Source organism: Coturnix japonica, chromosome 18 (genome assembly GCF_054131305.1).
Source record: "Coturnix japonica strain WE chromosome 18, WE-NBRP24, whole genome shotgun sequence".
In the NCBI taxonomy this organism is placed as follows: domain Eukaryota; kingdom Metazoa; phylum Chordata; class Aves; order Galliformes; family Phasianidae; genus Coturnix; species Coturnix japonica.
Genome location: NC_140680.1, coordinates 3710130 through 3728675, shown reverse-complemented (window position 1 = coordinate 3728675; position 18546 = coordinate 3710130). Strand labels below are relative to the sequence as shown.

At 48.2% G+C, this 18546-nt stretch overlaps 1 protein-coding gene across 1 annotated transcript; it reads right to left on the bottom strand.

Moving 5' to 3' along the window:
• Nucleotides 1-12107: 12107 nt before the first annotated feature.
• On the bottom strand, nt 12108-16931 carry LOC107320152 (neuropeptide Y receptor type 2-like). The gene is made up of 3 exons (XM_015875742.3): nt 16814-16931; nt 16634-16722; nt 12108-13446 (listed from the first exon to the last, which is right to left on the bottom strand). The coding sequence occupies exon 3, from the start codon at nt 13414-13416 to the stop codon at nt 12259-12261; it is 1158 nt and encodes a 385-aa protein (XP_015731228.2). The 5' UTR covers nt 13417-13446; nt 16634-16722; nt 16814-16931; the 3' UTR covers nt 12108-12258.
• Between the last annotated feature and the right edge of the window lie 1615 nt (nt 16932-18546).

The following is an 18546-nucleotide window of genomic DNA, read 5'->3' as shown; positions in this document are numbered from 1 at the left end:
CAGCTATTGTTCTATTTCTTACGTTATACATGTTGTGTTCTCTTTTCTGTGCCTATTTCTGTGTTTTCCATCGTGCCTTCTAACTTTAGAGCAATGTAAACCACATCCATCTTCTGCCTTAGATCTCGGAGCATACAGGCTCCTCTTGTCTAGTAAGTCATTAGTAAAGCCCACAGAGTAGTGATACAACAGCCAGGATTAAATCTGCAACTGGTTATTTATCTTCCCGATGTTCTGCAGCCGTTTATGTGGTCTGCTCGTGTTTATGTGTGATAATTGGTGGCGAATTGTCTGTTCTGTGTCAAACATTGGGCAGCTTAATCCAAACCGGTACTTTTCCGAAGCTCTGTACTTTTATCTAGATCAATAAGCAGCCTCCAGAGCTGTGTTGGAATGATTACCTGGCCAAATATTTGAGAGAAAAGGCTGCTTGGCTTCACAAGACTAATGAACCGAAAAGAAAAAGAGGAAAAGCGTGAAGGAAAGCAGCCATGCTTCCTTTGTTTTCTACAGAGGAGCTTCTCACTGTGTGTGTGTTGTCAGTTGTGTTAGAAACTCAAACAGTTTCCTAACTTGGGCATTTTGGTTCTTCCATGGACACAGAGCTTTATCTCAGAAAAGTGATATTATCAGCCTGTGATTTGTTTTAACTGTGCTGCAATAGTATTGTGAGGAAGCTGCTCTGTTGTGAGCCTGAGGAGAGTTCCAAAGGAGAACCCACTGCCACAGGGGGGAAATGGCATCCTGCCACCAGGGCACCCTGTGCACCATTACCTTGAGAAATTAAAGGCTGGAGGTTAAACTCCCTGTTTATTTCACTGATAAAGTACAAGGGCCACTCTGTAGGAGTTCAAAAAGCAACAAGGCACAATGAACTACAACAGGTACCTGCAACTTGGTTTTGAGTTGGCTCCAGGGACAGCTGACTTCAGAGTCTGTTTAAACAAATGAGATATTGTAGCATATTGTTGTTACTTTCATCTGTGTAGACCTCTGACACCTGTGAAGCCTTGCAGAGCTCAACCCCATCTCCTGCTCAACCAACATCATGTCATGCCGTTGGGCTGAAGCACCTTTTCCCAGAGAGTGACATGCAATTGGACATCATCTCCACATCAGCCCTCAAGCAGCACTGCTTTCCAAGATGCTCTCATGAAACCCACCTCTGACTAAAGCTATTGGCACTTGGCACAGCAGCAAGGACAAAAACCTTCCAAGAACTCCAAGAATTCAGTTCAACAGCGGAGAGCTCAGATCACCACCAAGAGCAGCTCTATCTACAACCATGTGGGTGTGTTATCTTCTCTGGTCACGAAGGACAGTTTTCATTCATCTTTCTAAACCAGTTTTAACCTCCCTGAGGTTAAAAGGATGCTTGATTGGTGACCATGGGGTTGTGCTGCCATCTGAGAGCAGACACACACCCGCCAAGTTCCACCATGGCTCTGCATGCAGCTGCAGCAGCTCCCAACCCATCTCACTGCTCAGCCACTGTGCTGATGGTAACTACAACAACATGGCAGAGCAGCAGTTGGAGGAACAGAGGCAAGGAAGGAAGGAGCATCTGGCTGCCTGCCTAAGGGTAAAGGAGCCCTTGTTCCATCAGAAATGCTGCAATTAAGATGTTACTATTTTTAAAATGGCACCAGTGGAAAAGCAGAAAGGGATTTGTTGTATTTCTGATGAATTCTGGTATGTTCACAAGGACAAACCAGGGATCTCAGAAATGTTAACATCTGTAAAGTTGCTATTTATATACACAAGTTTCTGGCTCTGGAACATGGTTGCCTTTGTCTTTCTGAACAGGCAACTCATGGCACAGAATCATCAAACAAGAGAAGGGACCAAAAGTGATGGGCTTGGTTCAAATTAGGTAGCAGAAAGTATCTTCTTGTTCTACCCAAAGCAAAGTAACTCTTAAACTGAGAGAGTTACTGTGCCAGCCTCCCATTGGATCTTCCAGGGTCATAAACTCTCATTCTCTCAGCAAGGCTGCTGTAGCCTCACATCATGCTTCTCTTCTTTGAAACTGCATTGGTTTCCAAGTTGCCATTTAGCCAAATCTATTCAACAGGAGTCAGACTAGCACCAAGTAAATGCATTTCTTTCAAAGGAGTTACATAAAGCATTTTTGTGACGTTCATTTAAGTTTTCCTAAACAGTAAAATCGGAACAATGATTCACATGACTTCTCTATTCTAGTTATTTCAGTTAAATTGTTACCAAGGCTTAGAGGTGCCCTTCACATTTTAAAGTAAAATTCAATCTCTACCCAATTTTCTACAGAATGAGGTATAACCATATTATATGTTAGGTGATGAAAATAATAAGAGGCACGGTTAAAAGGACTAATACTGTCTAGAGAGTTTATGAAGAAAAGAAACTGAGCTGAGGATGTGCTTGTGTGATGGCAAACTGCACAGAAATGGCTGGTTTCCCATTGCTTCTTGAACAGAGTCGTTATCTTTGGGGCAGTAGATGAGAGGATGAGGCAGTGCCAGCATAAGGCCTGACAGCTCACCCCCAGAAGGCACATAAATTCTGTCCTTCTGGCAGTTAGCAGCTGGGAAGTGTTATTATTTTCCAGTATTCGTGCTGTGCTGCTCTCTCTGACGGAACGTATTGCTTTATTTCTTTACAATTGAGTTAAGTAGCATGTAACACTCTTCTGACATAAGTCAAGATAACTGCTTCCATTCTTTGTTGGGCATGGTAACGAGTTTGATCCATGTTGTGTTTCTTTTGTCTGCTGTTCCCTGAGCAATGTGTTTGCCCAGATCCCTGCACAGCTTGCGAAGTACAGAAATGTGTTTCAATAAGTGGTAAATAAATTTGTTAGGAAGGAGCTGCCACTTACAACCTCCTCACCTTGGGGAATTAGGGTGTCCTTTGTGCCCAGCCTGTTCAGTGTGATAAGCTTGACTTTATCTATGTGGTCCTCGAAGGAAAAAGCTACTTGGAGACTTTGCATTTGGGGCTGCAGCTCTAATGTGACACTCGAGCAAAGACAGCAGAGAAATTTACTCTATGACAGTAATTAAATATGGGGTACGAGGCAGGTAAACAGTGCTTCTCACTCCCCATTTTAATGATGAAAAAAATGAAACACAAAGAGATGAAAAAGAATGCCTGAAGGTCAGTACTTCATGATCCTACTGAAACTGCTCATTGTTTGACACAGAGCATTGATTCTAACCATAACTCTGTTTGGGAAGGGAGTGGGGTGAAGAAGTGGTGCCAGGTTAACAACCATGCAGTAATGGAATTTGTAATCACTTTCTCTATGTCCTACAGCTTTCAGTGTATTTGCATCCCTGGGAGCTCAGGGCAGACGTGTAGTATTTACGATGCCCTAAAAAGTGAGCCTGGTGGGAGGGCTCTTGTACTGCCTCCATAGGAAGCAAGACTGTAACAGAGAAGACCTTCAGTTTGACCCTGGCTGTCCCTGAGTTCCTGTTTGCACCCATAACAAGCAAAATCTCATCTGACACATAAGGCACAGCCAAGCCTTTCTGGTCTCATCCCTACCAACATAACAGATGGATTCATATCATGGGTCAGTGGCTGGACTATGGGTTGATGGTTGGACTATGTGATCACAGTGATCTTTTCCAAGCTTAATAATTCTCTAATGCTATAATGATTCTGTGATTCTTGGCTCAAGACCAGTGAGCTGGATTCAGACAGACATCTATTCCTATTCCAGTGGAACTGTAGCATACAGTGTCATTACCCATAGCCACGGCAGTCACCAGAGCAGCAGGAATCCAGGGTGGCCCTGCACAGATTTCATCTCAGGAACATTCAGCCAACAAGGAAAGGGAATCTTCAAATTCCATTTGAGGTCTTAGTCCATATTTTCTGGCTGAAGATCCACAATGCAGATAAAAGACCTGCATGGTACACACAAGGCTGTAAATGATCTGGTGCAGGAAGAGATTTGGTGCCTGCATAGCTGCCAAAACTCAGGACCGAGCCCCACTGTATTACAGCAGTGCTGGCCCTCACCCTGCTGGATGAAAGCTGACGTGGGAAGGCTGACAGAAGGTATGGCCATGTGGATGAGCAGTAAAAGGCTGCCCAACCACATCTTTACAGTGACTTTCAGAACAGCTGCATCTCCTGGTGTTTCCAGCAGCATAATGCCACATCTCCATGCAATACTGTTAATCTCCTCTCCACTCCTTCCACTGAAGAGAACATCAAAGCTCTCACACCTGCAACTTCTATCTGGGATCTGCCTGTTCTTTCTCCGCTCTCCTTGGTGGTTCTATGCTCCATCTTGAGATCCAGCCCTCCCTTATCACATCCAGCAGTTGTCTGTTGATTACAACAATCAAAAGAACACTGAGCCGTGCACAGTGCAGCGTTTCTAAATGCCTGCAAGTCCTTGGCAAGCAGAACTTGGTGCCAGGGCCTCTTTTCACAGAGTTCCTCACAGTGACTTGGCACATTCATCACTCTGAAAGGTTCCTGAGCAGAGCACACGGAGAGACACAGCCAGGCTGCCTCCAGCCCCAGCGCCTCCCAGCAGTTCTGTGAACTACAGAGTGGGATGGGATCCAGGAACGAAGTCACACCCCCAGGCTTGTTTGAACAAGTGCTGGCGTGCATTATATCCCAAAATATACCACTACCGAGTGCCAGCCAAAGTCACTGCTTTGTCACACTGGAGGGGCTGCACCTGTTTGTTAATGCCAAAAGGCATCTGTCTCACACTGATTAGCACAAGCGCGTGGGAATAAAAGGAATAACCTCCCTCTAGCATGGCGCTAACTGCAAAACTCAACAACTCCTGGCTATTATAAAAGAGCTACAAATATCCCAGAGAGCTTATTAATACCACGTTGTGCTGGCCTACTGCCAGCAGTTCTGTACAGATAAAACATTCCAGATCAAAATAGATTGGTTAGAAGTGCGTATTCTTGCACTTCTGGATTGCAAACATCAGATAGTTACAAATGCTGAACAACAAAAGTATGTCCCATTTTGTTTAGGAACCATGTTTTTACTTGCTTATATAAAGCACCAGCCATCTGAGTGTGTAACAGGGGGATCTTGCTGCAGAACTGACATTCTGGTTTTTGAGCTGGCCCAGCGAGAAGCGTGCACGTGAGGAAGGAGTCGGTTCATTTATTTCTCCCAAGGCAGTGCAGTGTATCAGAAGTAGGGGGGTATGACCAGACTAGATAAGAAGACTAACAAAGGGAAAATATAAGCCGAGAAACAAAACCTGACTTCCCAGAGCAGGATCCACTCATCTGTGCAGCAGCCCGATAAGAAACCAGGGGGAAAACATGGCTTGGGCTCTGGGAAACAGAGCTTGGAGAGACAAAGCATTAATGAGAACACTGGAGAAGAAGAAGGTTCTGCTCCAGCTCTGCCATTTGACAGGGCTCTCAGGCAGCTGGAGCTGTGCCCATTAGTGCTTGTTAATGGGAAGTGAGACAGAGCTCAGGCTTGTCTTTAATAGTGGAGAAGTAGGTTAAAAATGCCAGGGGGAACAGGAGCACCTGAGGAAAAAGAAAGGGATGGTCTGCTGGCACTCACATAACAGCCAACGCCTTTTGGGGTGTCCTCTGGGGTAGGGTGATTTGAAGATACTGTTCTATGGAAAGCCAATTACCCCAACAGCCCACAGAGCCCGAGTTCAAGAAGTGCCCATGGGATAGAAAAACAGTAAAGAACAGGGAAAAATAAATGCCTCCACCAGTAATTGATGGATGCAACATGGACCACAGGTCAGTGAAACATGACCCAGCCATAAAAGCCAGCACAGCAGGCTGCTCTCTGTCTTCCTAACCTGGCTGTGATAGATGCTCTGTCTCAGCAGGTCACCTCCGTGCTGTCCCAGAGTTTTGTTTTCTGATTGCTGGGGTATACACGTCATGATGTAAACCTGCCCTGTGGTCAGGCTCCCCCACACTTCTCTCCTGGCTGCTCACTGATGCACTTCCAAAGTGGCTTCAGCAGAGGAAACCCCTTCCTCCAATTGTGTCTCTTAGCAGCTGTCAGGGAAGGGAATACAAGACAGCATAAGATAATGATACAAACTGGCTAAAAAGTGCTTTTGTAATCACCTTCCTTGGAATGTAAAATAACAGGGATGGCATTTTGTTAGAATCATTATTGTCCAAGCCATTCAGAAATACTTATGAGCAGTGGAATGAAGACTGGTCATCCTTCAGTAGCATCCATGCTCTGTATTGAAAGCAGCAGATACTGCTGGAAAGTTCCAGGCACTGTGGCCATTAATATCCTTCCCACACCTGAATGCACAGATCATTGCTGTTTTAGAGAATCTGAAATAAGTATTTACCCCTGAGAATTCAAAATCTGCTTTTCTCTGAGTATTTAACAGCACTTTCCAAGGAAGATCTGCCTTTTTAGTGCACGACTGATGGAAACATTAAGTGTACAATTACAGTGCTTATGCCTACAGTAGCACTACTCAGCAAGTAGATATGACATGTTTCACAGGCTTCTGGGTGCTATTGTTGTCTTGTTCCACAGAAGAGGAGAGCAAGGATCAGCAGTCCGTGGTCAGCTCATGTAGGATTTGATAAAGCTGGGAGAGAGAAACAATTGCATTGTTTTAACTTTCTGCCTGCAATACAAGGAAGTGCAATATGACATAGTACAAGGAAGCAGAATCGTGATCTAGAACAGGTTAGGCAGAGGAGTCCAGGTCCCTTCCATTTATTTCCTGTGATCTTTTCTCATACAGTATGTACGTGATTGAAATACCACAGAGCATTTCCCTGCTTCCTGGGAAATCACGAGAAGTACTTAAAAGCTGCATTTCAGAGTTCTTTCCAGCTGTTCTAGTTGCTTGGGCTGCACAGATTAACTCATAACCTTTTAATAACATAATTGCAAAGACCAGGACTTCCAAACAAACCACTGGGTATTACAAACCCAACTCCCACTGAGTTTGCATGAAACCAATTGGAATCACACACAGTGAAGGCCTGCAGTACCACACAGACCTGACGTAGGCCAACGAGCCTTGAGCTTTAGGAAGACATCTTTGTGTCCATCTCACGTGATTGAGATCCTTCAAGCAGCAGACAGTTCCAGTCAGTTCTTGCCATGCCAGTTTTGCAACATCGGCTTTGCTGCATTGGGTCCTGCAGGGTTGTGTTGGAGATCTGCACTTTGAAACCGATGCAGACAGTCCCATTGCAGAGACAAGCTGAGGAGCACGAAGACATAAAGTGCCTTTCACTTCCACAAGCCCCAGGAGATCTTTCCAGCTCAAAGTTCTGGGGATCTGCTGCCAGTTCTCTTCCTCCTCAGCTGAGCTGGTTGATTTCTCCAAGGTGCAGGATGTTCTCAGATCGTTCCAAAATATGTGGGAGTGACAGTTGCCAAGTAACAAAAACTCGTCACTCTTTTCCTGAAATGCTCAATCCCTCACGTTTCTGATTTGTAGAGCGGGCAGACAAAGCTGTGAGTTGGGCACCAGTGTAGGATCAGGATTGCTCGGATCTCAGCTTTGCCCCTGGGTAAATCCATTGGGTGAGAGTTCAAAGACAGATCTGACTACCCCTGTGCCTCTGGACTTCATAAACTACATCAGGGATGCACGTCATGACTCACTGAACTGACTCAGTGACCAATGTGATGAGATTGTGGCAGTGATGCTGTGGCCGTGGTGAGGCTGCTTAGCATTTCTTCACATACCTTTAAACCCTTGTCAAGCTGATGTCAAGCAAAGTTGGGACATCAGGTATCGAGCAGAGTCATCATTTAAAGCTGATCGATCCCACCCCTTCACAGGAATTAGGAGGAACATTCAGCCCTTCTGATATTTGTAGGACTGGGCAAGAAGAGCAGATAAGGTGATCAGGAATGGAGAAGCTGCCTTAGGAGGAGATGTGCCAAGCTGGACAAGAAGGATGATGGCACAAAGATGTACACCATGAAGAATGCAGTGGATAGGGTGAATGTTAGCTGCTGGCCAGCAAGTGCAGGGCTGGAATGAGTGGGCATTTACTGAAACTTGTAGGGGGTTCACTCTAATAGACAAACTGAAAGTGCTTCAGTACAAAGTGGGGAGTGAGCTGCTGTAACTGACCACCACCAGAGGCCATGGGAGCAGCCACAACAGTCAGGGAGGGTGTATGGTAACTGCTGAATCACAGCCTGAACTGCTGATTGAGCACCTGGGAAAGGCCTTGGGAGCACAGGTGAGAGCAATTGACTGGAGGGGGTGCAGCCTGGCTGCAGCTCTCTTAGACCTCATTTAAGGGCTGACAGGCACTAGGGAAGGATCTCTGGTTGGAGGTCCCTCCCTTGTGGAGTCTTTCCTGCAAGCCTAGATCTTCAGAGGTGGGTGAGTGGCTTTGCTTTTCCTTTGACATAGCAACCTATCCATGTTGGTCCGTTTGTTGTTACACTCCTGTATTACCCTTCCGCTGCGTTAATCTTTCTGGTTGTAACAGAGGGCTAGGATTAATTAGTAAATGAAAAACCTAAAAATTGATGCCCAGTGGTCCAGACAGAGGGTTCCCTCTAAGTTCTCTAATACAACTATTGTGGTTTCTAGGAGAATGAGCCTACTTCAAAATCCATCCAGGGGCACATCCTCTTCTTAATGTCTTGAAATCTCGTTCTTTGACCCGTTGACCCTCTTCCTCCCACACAGCAGCAAGGAGAAGCACCTTGGATACACATCCTGGATGCAAACAGTATCAGAGTTTGTGGCACATTGTCAGAGCAACTGACAGAGCAGAATGGCACAGGGACAACTCCATGTTCATGCACTTCAATAAGCTGGTTATAAACAGAAGGTTTGCTCCTCTAATGTTCCCGGTCTTTGCTGCCATGCTGGAGAGGACTGAACTAATGAAGACCTCCTCCTGTGAGCAACAGGAGGAACTGTTCCTTCTATATTACACCGAGTAGAACATAGACCAGAAAAAGCATTCTTTGCTGGTAATAGATTGTGAGTAACACTAAGGTATTGCTATTAGCAGCAGAAAAATGCTTTTTTCCTACAGCCTTCTTCAGCCCCATATTCACATAGCGCTTTGGCAAAGGGTGTTGGGGTGTCTGGATAGAAAATGAAACAGAGGTTGTGCTGTCTGAAGGTAAATTGGTACCTTCAGTGGCGTGTGTGAGTGACTTTTTGTCTTCTTTAGATTTGTCTTGTAACTCACAGAACAGAGACCAGAGATAATGATGACTTTACAAACCTGCCCTTCTTCCCCTCCCAGGCCCTTCTGAACAAATCCCTCAGCTGAGATGAGCTCAACTCGAAGATAAATGTTCTGGCAGTAATGTGCAGTATTATTTTTGGCACTTGGAGAATCTCAAACTAGATAAGGGAAAACTGAAAGGAAGACAGAGCTTTTTTGTTATGTTTTGTTTTCCAATCGCAAAGGACCAAATTCCAATCACACATTTGAACACGCAGCCCTTTCCTTTTCTGGATTACTGCAGTGATTTCTGATTTTCACCACATTAGCTGATTCTGAGGCTTTATTTCAAACCCAGCGCATTCAGAGCCTGGATGAAATCACACAATAACAGAGCTGAGAGACAAAGGCATGCAAAGGCAGCGCCAACTCTATGGCTCCTGCCCAAACAAAGGGCTAATTTGGTTTCAGACACAGTTTGCTGTAGAAATGATAAGATTAACACCTGATATCAAGGGAAACGCTGAGCTGCCTGTGATCTCCTTCAGCAGAATGGCACTCCAGCCACTCTTTTATTAGCATACTTTAGAGAAGCTGCTTCTTCACACAGACCCTGCAGAGCTTTTATGGAAAGCTCGGAGCAGTGTCTCTGCTGGTACGTCTGGGGGCATGTTGAATAAAACATGTGCCATTTGACATTGTTCGCTTGGGCTTCTGTGGGCAATGGGAGAGGGCACATGTTCCTGCATGGCAGAGAGCCACAAGGATGGAGCTGGCCTTTACAATAGCAGGATGGAGCATGGGGACACACAGGAGTGGTTTTGATTCCAGCAGAGCCCTGAGCGAAGAGCCCCTCTCACCCTGCATTGATCTAAACTCCTGCTGCATGTATTGCCTCCAGACAAGGGAAAAAAGAAGCCCCAAACCTTTGCTCTCTGTGTAAGCATGAGCTTGTTATAGACATATCTACCTGGGAAATCAAATAGGAAGAAATTATCTGAACAAACTATGTGCTGCAGAGGTGAAATTTCCAGTGCTCTGAGAGCCTCAAGCACAGCCTCTGCTCTGCCTTGTCAGGCCTGCAATTTGATATGAGGCTCTGGGACTTCTGAGGGCTCCTCGAGCAGCCTGTAAGGAGGAACAACAGGTACCTGCACTGCTCTCTTAAATGAAGATGTTGCCACATCCCAGCTCTTCTTGTGTTCTTTTGGCACGTGAGTGATCATTGCACAGGATAGACAGAGGCAGCTGTGAGAGCCTATAGCATGTTTATTTACCTAAAGCAGCCTTTGCAAAGAAATCTTGCTCTATTGGTCTTTGCCTTCTGTTCTGTTCAGCAATGGACATGGGGCTGTGTACACAGCTTTCCACAGGGGTGTGTGCACAGCTGAGGGCTGTTTCCCTGCCTGGATGTGGAAGGATGTAACTTTTCCAAATAGCAGGGAAGGAACAGCAAGCTCATAGGCAGAAATCCATTAGTAAAGCTGCAGGAGTGCATTAAATAAAGCAAACGGAACTTTGCTGTTACACTCATGTAAATAGTTTCTCCTTCTCGGTTTTCTCCCTCTGCTCTATAAATGCCATCACCAGTATTTATTTGAGAAGAGCTCAGATCTATTTACTTATTTATCCATATTTAGTTTAAAAGCCTAGGCTCAAAATTAAACAGCCATTCATAATGTCATTATCTGCCCTGCCCTGCGGTCAGGTGCTGTGCGTGGTGTCATAGGACAAAACCTTTGGCAAAGCCCTGGAGAGGCAGCTTAGCTCCTCATCCATCTCATCTGGCAGTATGATGGGCTTCCAGGCTTGCATTGCTATGTTTCTTTACTCTGACATCTGTCGTGGCATAGTAAATCACTTTCTGAAGTGTTTATTGGTAGTAGTTGAATTCTTTCCACCCATTTAAGCTGCTTTTGAAAAATAAACGTTTCCTTGTGCTTTGGAGTCTGATGGAAACACAGGGAAAGTTCCTTGGGGTGGAGAAATGACCGATTCACGAGGTAGGGATGGAATTTACCAGTGCTGTGGAGGAGAATATCCTCCTCTTCCTGCCAGGATGGTGTCTCCCTGGAAGGAAGCAGAGGCCACTTTCTTGTACCTATTTAGGAAAGCGGAGGAGGAGATCAGAGGACAGAAATAGCAGAGAGATTAAATTCACCAGCAAAACAGCCAGGAGCCAATGTGGAGAGCAGAGGCTGGGAGCAGGTCAGCCTGGGAGGAGGCACAGCAGGGGGTCTGCAGGCAAACCCGCTGGGGGTTACCTTTTGATGACTCAGGTGTGATGGCCCTGCAGCTGACCCAGGTGGGTGCACTCAGTGCTCTTACCACTGATCCTTGTTCCCCTGAGGGCCTAAAATCAAAGTTTTTCTTTTCTTCTTATCTTTAATGAGGAAGTCTGTTGAGTTCCAATCCTGCATCTGGGAGTTACTTTCCAATCTGATGAACACTGACTTTGGAGATGGCACCAATGAGAAGCTGCTGAGATCACAGCAGCAATCAAGCTTCCTTTGATGGCAGAGCTAAAAATATGTCACCAGCTGACAGAGCCTTGGGAAGAAGAACACAAAGTTTGGTTTGAAAGAATTCTTCTTCCTTCATGTCTGTGCACAGAGGACATCCCTCCTGTAACAAACATGCAGGTGGGTCACTTCTGAACAGAAGCACCTGCGTACAGACCTGTACTACTTGAAACCCCACTATGAGAAAAGCTTTACAACCCTCTGGGCACTTTGGAGGATGGTGCATGCATCACTGCCATGCAGGCAAACAAGCACACACAGTATTGGTTCTCTGTTGATGTGTTGTGTACGGGGAGGTAAAAGATTGAACAACTCAATTTGGCGCATGGGAATGCCTGAAAGGGCACATTTAGCTGGATAAGTGGAAGCCCCTTCCATGATTTTGTGCTGATCCTGCATGCATCACTTACACATGGAGAAAGGAAAAAAATCACTGGCGTGGTCAGAGAGAAATACACCAAATTTATTGTATTGAGAGATACAAGAGGTATTTCTATGTGGCTGCAGTAGCTACATAATGTTTCTCAAAAAAGGAGATCACCAAGAATGTCTCCACTCAGTCAGCCTCAGTCCTGGAGCTGGGCATTCCATCCTTAAACCTCTGTGGGTCCATTGGCAGCAGCGTGTTTCATGCTCCCATTTAGGGTGCTGGCCCTGAAGATGTATGACCTCCCTCTTACTGAGCCTTCGGTGTGGATGCTTTCTGGCTTGTTCTGGCAGCGGAAGAACATGAGGAAGCCGTTCCGGTAGTTCTTGTTCATCCATCCATAGAGCAGGGGGTTGACAAATGTAGAGCACATGGCTCCCACATGGAAGACAGTGTACAGCAGTTTGTATTCATGGAAGATAAGAACCAGATCAAGATCGATGGCAAGCTGGAATATGTGGAAAGGTAACCAACAGACTGCAAAGACCACGACTACCATTACCAGCATTTTGGTGGTCTTCCTCCTCCTGTACTGATTTTCATTCCGAGACATGGGACTGACGTGGTTTTTCAGCTTGAACCAGATCCTGGTATAAGCATAACAAATAACTGCAAGAGGAAAAACGTACTGCAGGAGGAGCATGGACAGGCTGTAAATAGTGGCATCTCTGTTATTACCAGAAGGCCATTTTTCAGAGCAGACGGCCATTTTGAGGTTGATGGATGGGATTTCCTCATAGCGGAACTCTCTGAAGATGGCCAGAGGACCTGCTAGGATGGCTGCAGCCAGCCACATGATGGCTATGATGGTGAAGCTGAGCCTCCTGGAGATCCTGCTGTCCAGGTGGAACACAATACATCGATACCTATCCAGGGCAATTACAGTCAGGGTCAGAGTGGACACATGGACGCTCAGAGCTTGAGCATAAGGGACCAGATGGCAAAGAACAGCTCCAAATTTCCACTCATCCAGCAGTGTGTACACTAGGGTGAAAGGCAGACAGAGGGTGTCCACCATCAGGTCTGCCAGGGCCAGGTTAGCTATGAAGAGGTTGGTCACAGTCCTCATGGTTTTGTACTTCACTATGATGTAGATGACCAAAGAGTTGCCAATGAACCCCAGGAGGATGATGAGGGAGTAGGCAGCAATCAGAACCACCTGGACCCCTGGGATCTTGGTGCTGTCCATCATGACACTGCGGGACCCAGAGAGATCCAGGCTGGGAGTGACGAAGTCCTTGGTGTGCCAGCCTTGTGGCAGCTTCTCATCTACTGCCAGCTTCTCCATGGTGAGGGTGCTGTTGGCTCCCTCCAGCAGTCCCATGCCTGGCACCCTCAGATGGGAGGAGAAGGTCTGGAACACAGACACAGCAGAAGTGAGAGCATAGGACACAACAGAGTGTCTGCAAGAGCTGAGACTTAATGGATGTGTCCTACACGGCATTCTGGGCAGTGACACCCTCCTGCCTTCCCATTTACCCCATTAGTTGGAGCTTATGATCAGAAGATTGCCAGCTCCCCAAGGAAATCAGGGCTTGTGCTGCTTTCCATGAGTTTCTGGGATTCTGTTTTTCAGTTGTACAAGGCAAAAAGTCAGCAAGGACCAGGCTGTAGGTCCTGACAAGATCTGCTCATTGAGCCTTTCTGCATGCTGCCTTATTGCTCCTTCAGGCTGGGCTTTGCACAGCTGGGAGCTGATTTAAACAAAGCAAAAATGTGGGACCTCTTGGTCATCTTCAGATGACAATATCTGTCCCCCTCTCTCAATAGGAGCATCCCATGCTGCTCCTTCTACAGGAGCCACCACCACCCGAGCATCCCCAGGCAGTGGCTGGCATTGCAGAGCTCCTGCTGGGAAGCACACGTGCTGCAGAGCCATGCACAGGCAAACAGCCGGAGCTGTGAACAAGCATCCCGCAGAGCTGCTGCTGAGACACAAAGCCCCAGCGTCAGCGAGCCTCTCACCGTGCCACAAATGTCGGTGAGGATCTGGCTCTAGGAGTGAAGACCCTGGTCAGTGAGCCAGAAGTGACTCAGCTTGGAACCTGTGGTTGGGGTTTGGTGCCATCGGAACGGCCGAGTGTTGGCACAGAGGGGATTCTGTGCAGTCCAAACGCAGTGGGAGGAAAGCCAGCTCTATCACTAGCTCCTTCCCAGCGCCTGTGTCTCTGAAGTGCTGCTGCCTTGTGAGGGGAGGGGTGCCATGGCCCCAGCACCCCCACCTTCCCCTATTTCCACCAAGAGAGCAAAAGTCATCGCCCTGCCCAAACAGGGCTGTGTGCTGGACACAGTGCTGGGGCTGTGCTTTCTCTGTTGGGTTTGTACACCTCCTGGGCTGTCTAACCTCACTTTATCTCTGCTATTAGTTACCTCCTTTTTTTTGCCTGTCCTGATTATATTCATTGGCCACATCCTGGCATGACACCAGCACACACTCCCTTCCCTCCTTCCCATCTCACCACCAGCACACTGCTGCATCCCATGACCACATCTGGGGCTGTTTCCTTTTGCTGCAGACTGGAAGCCACCCCCCATCAGAGAGGAGCCAGGAACGTCGTGGCTATTGGAGCTGTTTCGCTTCCTAACAAAACAGCCTTAATGGAGCTATTATTTGATTTGCTTTGCTTTGTGTTTTTTGATGTTGTTTTTTTTCTGAAGGGGAGCTATTAAAAATCAATTAAGGCATTTTAATTAAGAGGCAAAATGGTAATAATGAGTGTTCAATCTCCAGGGGCTGCCTGGAGGTCGCAGGGATGCTGTTGGAGTGGACCGAGGTCTGTTCTAGTGAGTAATGGAAGTGCAGGCTGCTGCCCGTGCACAGCAGGCCTGCCAGGCAAGATGGAAAAATCCTTGGAGCTGAGAGCCAACTGCTTTTGGGAGAGGAAAACAGCAAAGGGAGGCCAGGAGGAGGCAGAAATACCACCTAAGCCAGAGCTGGATGATAGAAATCTCTTTTTCTCTCCCCAGCAGCAGGACTGGGTCACCAGCAGGCATGCTGTGTGGGAACAAAGGGCACAGAAAAGAGGGAGGTAGGGACAAAAATGGCTCAGAGTGTGGCCAGGAATCATGATCCTGTCACGGCTGTCCTTGACTGGGAAGGGAGGAGTGGAGGCACTCAGGCATCCCCTGTTTTCTGCTCCCAACCTGGCTGATGACAGCCACGATCTCTTTCTACAGCAGCACTGGAGCGTGAGGGCTGAGGCTGATGGATGTTTTATGGCTTGGCGCAAGGATTTGTTCCATGCTGTGTCCTTTCTCCAAAGCAGCTCAGCTCCGTCAAACCCCCTCATCTCTAGCAGCCTGCCTTGGTGCACCCATCTCATCCCCATCTCAGCAGCAGGTAGGTGAAGCCCCCTTCTGCCTAAGCTCCAGCACAGCACGTAAGGGAAGAAAACACAATAAAATAGAATACAGAGGTTAACCAGCTGCATGAGGCCACACAGAGAGTCCACGTCAGGCTGGGAACACAGCCCAGGCTCCCTTACTCCGATCTCCTGCACTCACCACGAGAGAGGAGGCAGCATCTCTTGGGATAACTAGAGTGGCCAAAAAGAGATGGGAGGAGTTGCATGAAAATACAATGTGTGAGTGATGGAGGGGAGGGGGCTTCGCCTTCTGTGTGCGATGTGCTGGTTTGAAGGCAAGCAGCAGCTCTGGAATTATATCCTGAAGCTGAAGAGCAGGTAGAAATCGTCCTGGGCCCCTCCATCTCCAGTGAAGGGGTAATTGCCCCACTACAGTGTTATGGCAGAAGGGACACAGTGCTGCAGGACACACTGTGGGAACAGAGCCATGCTGTCCTGAGACAGCGCAGTGTGATGGGGTTGTGCACCTCGTGAGGGTTGCAGAGGGAAGAGGCAGCTCTGCTGAGGGAAGCCAGCTGCCCTGGGGGGTCTGCTGCCTTGGGAAGGATTGGGAGTCTGGGATAGATAAAGACGAGGGGAGAGGAGGGAGACAGCAACCCCACTAACAGAACAGCCAGGGAGCAAACCCATTATCCTGCTTTGGGACAGACCAGAAACTCGGTTTTCTGATGAAACACATGTTACGACAGGACCAGGAGAAGCTCTGTTCCACAGCCAACATGCAAGCGGAGCATCAAGCAATCAAGCACCAACTTCCCTCCTACAGCCTTCCGATTCCTTGTGCCCTTCTGTCCCCGAGGGCAGTGCTGAGCACCAGCAGTGTGTGCAGCCCCCTCAGCAGCACCGGGAAGCTGGCAAATAGCTGTTAGCCTTGCAGGTAGACACGAGGAGCTGAGTGCAGGAGAGAGGGGGTTTCTCAGCATCTCAGCTGCGCTGAGCAAGCTGTACCTGCCTGGATTCTGCAGCCCCCTGCTCTGCTCTCACTCAGCATCCCACTCCCCAGGCTCCCTGCATCTGCGTGGGGACTGTTCAAAACTCACCTCACGGTATTTCTGATTCACTTTCTCTCTCTTCCAGCTCTCAGGATCCTTGGATTCACTCTCCCAGGGATGCTGGGATGCTCGAACCATGCAGCACAGCTGAGACCCAGACCCAGTTCACCCCTCCATGACCCACCTTGTGTCCTTCTGGTATGGAACCACTCGCTTCACACTATGGCCTCATCGCAGGCTGGGACCCGTCCTGTCTTCTCTCCTGGAGTCAACCTGTGGCCAGAGGGTGGAAAGCACTTTTCTGCAACTGGCTTCAGAACAGCAAGGAAGTCAGGCAAGGGGCTGCTGCGGGGTGCTCCATCACCTGGGGAAGCCTCGGTGCCCTGCTGCCTCTGTGGGGTGACTGACAGCCCCCGTCTCACAAAGCTGGATGTCGTGTTAGCTCCTGAATGAGAGAAAGGCAGGGAGCGTGTGTTTAACAAACAGAAATGGAAAGGGGGAGGGAGCCTGCTGCTGCTGTTTATACAGTGCTCAGCCACTGAGGGGCTTCTTGCATCGTGGAGACAGGAGCTTTTCCTCCACATCCAGCTCCCTCTCCAGGGACAGCTTTGGGATCTGGCTGTGCCACCGGCTGGGCGAGCATCCATCCACCCCACCACACAGCTCCCCAGCACTGGGGCTGGGCTGGGGATCCCAGCTGGGGTCACAGCCAGGGAGGGTAAGCAAGGGGTCTGCAGGTCCCACATCCTAGGAGAGCCTTCGCCATCCCCCCCACAGCCACCTCTGCTCTGTGCTCACACAGCACCCACAGGAGCATTGGGGGCAAACCCTTCTGTCACTTTGTGACACCTTTACTAGGTGATGGTGAGCTGTTTTAGTCACTTAACAATGTCTGTCTCTGTTCCAGAGTCAGTTTCCAGAGCTAGGAATCAGAGCGAGCCTTCATTTTAGGGCCCTCAGCACTGCCCACACACCTGGAGGGACAGAGGCCCCAAAGCAGCAGCACATCTAAACCAGTGTAATCTAAACTTGAAGGAGCCCAGGAAAGCACCCTGCAGCCATCACAGGGAAGCAGAAGGAACAAAGCTCCCTAACTTGCCAACTTTCTCCTTTGAAGAAAAGGAGTCAGGTTTGTTTCCAGTGCTGGGTTTCCAACCTGGACAGCATGTTTGAGTCACTTCACCTGGGCAAGGAGATGTGTTCAGAGGGCAGGGGGGAGAACAGCCCCCTCAGCTCCCATTAACAACACAAGGACATCAGGGGAGCTTTGCTTCTTATGCACACATTGGAATTTGTTCTTCTTTTCCTTATGAGAACACAAAGGAGGGATTTCAACTGCCTTCTCATGCCACAAAAGTTGTGATGTGGTAGGAAAAAAAAGCTTCAGTGTCTCAGACTGAGAGCAATCCTGAAATAAGCCCCTCTGCAAGCAGCTCTTTGACCCAAGACTCAGACAGGGGTCCCTGTGAGTCCCCCCCCTTCTTCTTTTTCACACATCTCCAGGCAACCACTGCTACGCTGCCTGCACAGCCCTTGCCTGGGAGTTCTGTGCCTTCTCCCCCAAGGAGTTTTGGCTGAGCTGCTCTGGAAGGCAGAGAAGACCCTGCATTCCTGGCAGATGGATTCTCCTCTTCTCCAGGGTTTACAGCAGCATGAGGCTGATTTCTGCATAAGGGAGAGACTTTCTCCTCCTCCCCCCCCCCATGGTGAAAGATTTCTCTGGTCTGTTCCCCAGAGTCCTTTGCTGCAGCTCCCTGCTCTTCCCTTCCCTGGGATGCACTGCAGTGAGAAGCTCTGATGGACAGCAGAGAAACTGCTCAGCCTGGAGCTGTGAATCCTCATCAGGACCATGGGATGCATTCCAGTCATTTTTGGCACATGCTGGTTGCTGGATGTCAGCAAAGGCAAGCTCTTAACTCACGGATTAGAGAAAATCCCCAACCTTATCCTCTCCCATAGTCTCAGCAGAGGGGTTAGCACCAAAACCCACCATGCAGCCAAGCATCACCTCTCCAACCATGCAGACAACTTTGTCAGCAGTAGTGCTTGGTGGGCCAGAGCGCGGGCAGGGAGAGCTGTCGGTGACCCACAGAGGAT

Bases quoted from the DNA above. Each gene is read 5' to 3' on its own strand.
- LOC107320152 (XM_015875742.3), bottom strand. From the start codon at position 13,416: ATGGGACTGCTGGAGGGAGCCAACAGCACCCTCACCATGGAGAAGCTG.